The sequence below is a fragment of the Anarrhichthys ocellatus genome, unplaced genomic scaffold (assembly GCF_004355925.1).
Source record: "Anarrhichthys ocellatus isolate YVR2014 unplaced genomic scaffold, GSC_Weel_1.0 scaffold30, whole genome shotgun sequence".
Taxonomy (NCBI): Eukaryota; Metazoa; Chordata; class Actinopteri; order Perciformes; family Anarhichadidae; genus Anarrhichthys; species Anarrhichthys ocellatus.
This window is the reverse complement of record NW_022280060.1, coordinates 2,944,471-2,951,391: the sequence shown is the minus strand read 5'-3', so window position 1 is coordinate 2,951,391 and position 6,921 is coordinate 2,944,471. Positions and strand designations below refer to the sequence as shown.

Below are 6,921 nucleotides of genomic sequence, written 5' to 3'. Positions count from 1 at the left end.
TTCGCCCTCCTCCCTCTTCTCTTCCCACCAACCCCCCCCCCCCCCCCCCCCCCCCCCCTCTTCTGTCTCAGAGAGAGTTGCTATTAAAATCATGGATAAGCTGCGTATGGACAAGAGGAGCCAGCCGATGACTTCCTCAGAGATCAGCTGCATGGAGAAGCTGTGCCACCCCAACATAGTGCGGCTGTACGAGGTGATGGAGACCAGCAGGAAGCTCTATCTGGTGATGGAGTACGGCAGCAGTGGAGACCTGTTCTCCCGAATCACCACCAGGGGGAAGCTTAACGACCTGGAAGCCAAGCTGGTCTTTGCACAAGTCCTCTCTGCTGTTAAACACATGGTGAGCTTCAATGTCAGTCTTACAGTGGTCACCATCTACTGCACAGCGCTGTGCTCAGTCTGTGCCTCATATCCCTGGGTCTTTGAGGTATTCATGATTCATATGATTGAGTCATTCCAGCCTGAATTAGAGTTGAGTTTGTCAAATTGTTTTAAAGGCTCAATCTGTTATGTTTTCACCATATTTATCTGAAGTTTATTGGCATGCATATATGCTTATTTAGATATTTTTGGAGGCTATTTCTGCCTTTATTTTCATAGTGGCCTGTAAAGAGCTGACAGGAAATGAAGGGAGATTACATGCAACAAATGTTTCTCTGTCAGTCTTCAACTAGGGATGTTGTGATCAGCATCTTAAGCCCCTTAATGCCCCATAAGAGTGGACTTTTATATCTTAACAAAAAACATAACCATCTAAGATTCAGTAGTGTTAATAATAATGATAATCGCTGTTAGAAAAGCTACACAGATACTCTACGAAAGTAAACGTACTAGAACAGTTTGAAAATACAATGTTAAAATCTAAAGTATTTTCAGCAAATTGTACTTGAATGATCAAAAGTAAATGTCCTCATGATGCAGAAAAATGGCCCCTGTGAGTGACATGGCAGTGTTATATAGACTGATAATTGTCTTTTTGCTTTTATTGTGAAATATTGGATAATTTTACCTCTTTCATCATTTAGGTGAAACCATGGGAGAAGTTTAGGGAGCCATGGTTGGGGCCAAGTTTCAGATGTATATGTTATGTTCATATTTTTTTATTTTAAATATTAATTTTACAAATATTTTGAACTATAACTGTCAGATAAATATAGTGGAGTTAACAAAAGTGCAACATTACAAGAAATAACATTGAAGGAGCATTTAAGTTATTATTGTTTTTCATGATAACACTTTATATCCCTAAAAATCCATTTAAAATGTCAAAACGGAACCCTTACTGAGATTTTTCTCTTTTGTTTTGGTAATATTTCAGCATGACAACAACATTGTCCACAGAGACCTAAAGGCGGAGAACATCTTCTACACCACCAGCTTCTGCATCAAGGTCGGAGATTTTGGCTTCAGCACAGAGAAAGGCCCCGACGATCTCCTCACCAACTTCTGCGGCTCACCACCATACGCTGCACCTGAACTGTTTCTGGATAAAGGCTACGTTGGATGCTATTCAGACACCTGGGCCTTAGGTATTCTTTTGTACTTCATGGTGACGGGCACTATGCCCTTTTATGGGGACAAACTTGGGAGGTTGAAGCGCTGCATCCTTCAGGGGGCCTACAGTATCCCATCTTATGTGCCCAATCCATGCCAGCTGGTGATTAAGGGCATACTGCGGCCTGTGCCTGTTGATCGCTCGTCTCTCACACAGATTACAAACAGTGCTTGGCTGATTGGGATTGAGTACCCTCGTCCGTATGTCTTGTTGCCCCTGTCCCCGGCACACTTTGCCCAGACCAACCAGGCTCTGTGTGTGGAGGAGCAGGAGGTGAAGGCTTTGCTGTCAGATCTGGGTATTACGACAGTCCATTTCCAAAACAATCCCTGCTTGGACTCTAGGAGCCCCTTGACGGGGACCTACCGGATCCTTCTCCATCGGGTCCAGAAGAGGAGGACAGTGGAGGCAGTGGGTTATTCAGCGCTTTACCCTGATGAGTATGGGAGTCCCAAGAAGTGGACTGTAGCACCTGTGGACAAACACGATCCCACGGCTGTTTGTGTTGTACTGTAAAGAGAATTAACTGAACTGGACTTACTTTAGTTGTGGCACTTCATCACAAACGCATGTGTCCAATTCAGGGTCCCTTAATTTGCGAGACGTTTGGGTGCATGTTGAGAAATACTTTTCTCAGTTGTGCAATGCTGGACTGAAATGGCAAACAAATGGAGGTTGAGGTCTGAGTCGGAGGGTTCTTCTGTCCCACAGTGTAAGTCAATTATAGCTTATGGACTAGGGCGCCTCTCTTATGTAATCTGCTATGGCTTTTTGTTCTGATCATTACATCACCAACAAAAGCTTACTGACGCACGACATTCATCAATCACTGTATGGCCATCAGCATCTTTCAATCCATCTTCGTCAGTACATCTACTGAACTAATCCAAGGCTACAGGTAATCCTAATAAAATAGAGAGTGCGAACATGCTTAGGTAACAGAAATGAAACCTGAGACTCTGGAATAATGTCCTGGGAAAAGGTTACGTCAGGCAAAGAACAAAATTAGGACCACCTGAGGCCGGCACAAAAGACAAAATGTAAAAACAGTCTGCAGCAAACCTAAATGTGCTTTTTTGTTTCAGACAAAAACAGATGCCTAAAATGCCTTAATTTATAAAAAGTGCTTGTTATATTATAACATGTGTATATATATTATAAACACTAGTCATATTTTCATGATTGTCACAAAAAGTCTGGACCACACAGATCGTTTTACATATTGCGCAATTTTAATATTATTTTATGAACATCGATATTAAGTAGTGTGCTAATGTTTGCTTATGCTTTTAAGGGAATACTTGTATAAATGCTTCATGAGCACTGCCTGAACTTCATTTTACTCTGTATTAACAATTACAGCAACGAATAAGGCTAAATTCATTAACCAAAATAACAGTATTGTCAAACAATGACTCTTAAATATTCTTCTTAAATCTCCTCATCTTTCCTTCCAGGCAGGATAATATGAATGTGTTTTTCTGCTGTATGCTCGACTCCAGCCAGGATTTCATCTATTTACAGAGAGATTTCTACTGAGATCTTGAAAGTTTCAGGCTTCCTTATAAGCCCTGAAGTTTAAAGAAACATTGACCTTTCAGCCAGTTTGCAGGAACTGATTTTGGAGCCATCTCAAGTACTTTCTGTAAAAGTGCTGATAGTGAAATATGATGCATTTGTGAACTCTAGAGAGTTATGAAGCATTAAGCTGTGAGTTCTTTTCAAGTTGTGAATTCCCCTCAAAGGGAGCCAGGCATCACTCCTTCCCTATTACTGTCACCTCGCAATTTAGCGCCAATTCTGCCAGTGTCTACATGCACATTAATTCTGATTAGTGATTGACACTATGATGAGCGTCACATTTTCCAATAAAGTGTTGAACCTGCAGCCCGCAGCCATTTCCCACAGGTGTGTCTACACATTGTGCTGGCAGGATTACCAAGGCCCCTTTGAGTGCCAATAAGGAGTCTTGACTTGCTGTTTATCTAGAAAGCCTGCTCTTGCTCAATATGACTCGTGTGAAAATCACTATCATGCAACTGTGAATAATGTTCGTTGTGACAGAGAATGAAAGTTAAACAACCAACAGTATCTTTCTGCAGCTCCTGTTTCACCAGGTTGCATGGGCTGAACTGATGCATCGAGAGAGAGTAAGTTGTTTTAAACCAGAGTAAATCATTCACTTTGACGTGATCAAAGGTGGGCGAGAATGACATGATGGTTTATTAAACATCGAGAGAAGCTTGCCTTTAGCTTAGTATAAAAAGCCTATACCAAAACGGAACAGATTTTAAAATCTTTGAACGAAAATCAGAAAATGACATTCCTGATTTTAACGTCACTCAGAAGTTTAATTTATTGGGGAATAATGATTGTTTAATCAGTTTAAAATCTAATGTTTATTGTCTCTTAACAACTCATAAATGCCACAAAAGATTTCAGAAAAGATCTCATATCATGATTTCATACAATACTGTGTTTGATCCAGTAACAAATGTGACTAAAATTAAAAAGTTATGAGTGAAAATAAGTTTAATAAGCATCTTTTCTTTCACGTTCATATAAACTATGTTCGTTGTTTGTGTACCTTTCCTTACCCTCTGGGATTTTCATGGGGAGCCGAGACGTCAACCCTGTAAAACAAGTCGGTGTTTGTTTATGATTGCATTTGGCAGTGAAAGACTTGTCTTGAGCTCTGGATGAATGACAAATCTATTGTACAAAAGCACATTTGAGAAGGTTGCGAAAGAGTAACCACTTTGCCTCACATAGACAATTTCCTTTTCAACTACGGGAGAGTGCAACAGGAAATATAAAAAGGGAATGGAGGTCTCTTAAAATGTATTACAATAAAGTACATGTGCTTCTATCATTATATCCACCCTGTAGGATAGTTAGCGGTTTACCTCCCTACTTACCCTCTTGAACCTGAGCACCAGTGGATGAATTTTGCTGCAAAGAGTTTCACTCTTACCCAAAACTATTAAGGAGAGTAAAATCAAAATGTCGATTTTAGTCAGTAGTTACTGACCCACTACGTTTGGTCCTTTTTATGTACATTTATCAATGCGTGACCAGTCTAGGTTTATAGTGTTTGCAATCAATAACTGTGGGTTTTAAAAGACACTGTAATGTTCAAGAGAAAGGCACGAAAGCGTGAATATCTTTAATTGGGGTACAATTGGAGCGAGTTCTAACACGTCTCTCATGTAGCAAGGAATTGTATAAAAGGTTTTACGAACTGAGCCAGAAGTGAGAAAGAACGAAACAGCTTCAGGGCTGCACTCCACTTCAGTCCACATCAACTATTTTCACATCAGAAATCTGAATCCAAAAGAGGGTCAACTGTGACACCCTGGTAAGTGGTTAGTGCTTTGTTAATGCTTCACAGAGTGAAAAACAAGGACAACCGTCTACACCGGCTTTTTGTTTTCTCTGGCTAGGTCTGGTTTCTTGTTCTGGACCGTGCCCACTGTGAGAGAGACCAGAGCTCGATTACTCTAACGCTGAAATATGTAGCTGAACCGTACATTAGGATGAATGTAGCCGAACTGAGAGATGACATAATATCTGCAGGATTTCAGCCTGCTAGACAAATAAACTTCTGATCTACGGCCACTTACATTTACAATCACAAACTGGAGGGAGTGTGGGCAACCCCCACATCAAATATAATTGAGGCATTTTTTCGGCTGTTAAAAGAAAAAGCATGTATGAAATTAAATTGAATCAGGTCTGATCAACGTTTGAGAGGTCAGATTTTCTAAACGCAGTCCCAGATTGTGATTGTACACTAATGTTGGGTAATACGCTAACATGGCAGATTGCCTTTCGGACTAATCATCGGAAGAAATGCTTGTCTCGCAATACAATGCAGAAAAGGCAATGGAGGCGCTTCTCACAGCAGGAGGATGTTAAAAGTAACAGCAGAAACAATGCCTCAGAAAACAAACAACATCTTTGTGAGAACATTGTTGCCGTTTGTTTATGAAGTTTAATTAGCAGAATCTTCAAAGCTGCAGTTTGACAGATGTGTCTTAGCGCATGTGATTTCCTTTTGGCACAAAAGGATAAAGTATGTTGATTTTGCTGTATACTAACTGCAAAAACAGAACTATGAATGGAACGTAGTACATACTGACACAGCTTAAGTGTTCATGCGTGTTTTGCTTATTATTTAGTCGAGAAATAAACAGGAAGCATAGGAGGAGGGAAAAGTGGTGAACCGCAGCAAAGGCCCCCAGCTGGATTTGCACCGGGGACATTGTGGTTTAGATGGTACATGTCTTGGCCTCTAGGCCGCCATGATGCCTTTAACTTGTTGACGTTTTAGGACATTGCACAGTTCATCAATCTATACTGGCAAATGAGCGTGGTCTCTGCTGAGTAGGGAAACATTTACAAGACTTAACCACGAACCAAATATCCTTCAACTTCTAAGGCTGGATTACCAACTGGGAAAATGGGCAACTGCCCAGGGACCCCAAACAAATCCAGGTTTACTGTGTGTCAGCTGCTTTTTGTTAATACAATTACTTACTCAACGTCAACTGGGTCCTAACTTTTTACGTAACCTTGTGTCTTTCTCGTGTTTAGTTTATTTTATGTTCTCATGGTAAATTTGCCGAAACAAAGCTATTCCATCAACCTACAACAAATGAACCTGGCCAGGTAACATTCCAGAATAGAAGTACAGTATTTATTCTTAAGGCAAAATATAATGAAGCTGCCATCTGTTAGTGTGCTGTGTGCACTGTTATTGATGGGAACTTGGAAGCAACAGTGGTCCAACGGAAGCCTAACTTTGTATAAACTTTGAAATACATCTTTGCACTAAATGAAGACTGTAGATCAATTGGATTGAAGCTCATTATGAAGGGATCACTTCAGAACCAGTATAAACAAGATGAAATGATTACACAACACGAAACCTGTTTCAATGTACACATCGGAGCCTGAGCATTGTTTAAATACAGACTGGACTTCTTCTTCTAATCTGCATGGCTGAGAATCTTAACAGACATGGTAGATCTTTAACTTCAGTGTCAATGCTTTACCATCGTTGTCATCAAGCCAATGAAAAACAGCTTTTAAGGCCAACTGTCCTGTGAGCCAAGTTTTATAGTGTGAGCGGATGGCTCATGTAGATAATTATTGGTTGAAGCTCATGCCAAATGCAGACTCTGAGAGATTACTGGATCAAATCTGTGCCTGCTTTCATGGATATCCAGTTAAGATCTCATCAGGGAGGAATGGTGCATTTTTATCCCCCAAAATCAACCATTGCATCACCAAATCAGGTCAGAACTGATGTAAAACATCTTGGTGTTTCCTGATTCATCATAAACTAATATAGAAAACCAGAG

The 6,921-nt window shown here is 40.4% G+C and overlaps 1 protein-coding gene across 1 annotated transcript in view; it reads left to right on the top strand.

The window, feature by feature from the left end:
* The window catches only part of LOC116392432 (serine/threonine-protein kinase NIM1), an 8,269-nt gene extending 4,219 nt beyond the window's left edge, over window positions 1-4,050 (top strand). The window contains exons 3-4 of the mRNA XM_031863864.1: window positions 72-340; window positions 1,319-4,050. Coding sequence (XP_031719724.1) covers window positions 72-340; window positions 1,319-2,071 — 1,022 coding nt within the window. The 3' untranslated portion in view covers window positions 2,072-4,050. The remainder of the gene's footprint in view (window positions 1-71; window positions 341-1,318) is intronic.
* Window positions 4,051-6,921: the final 2,871 nt, after the last annotated feature.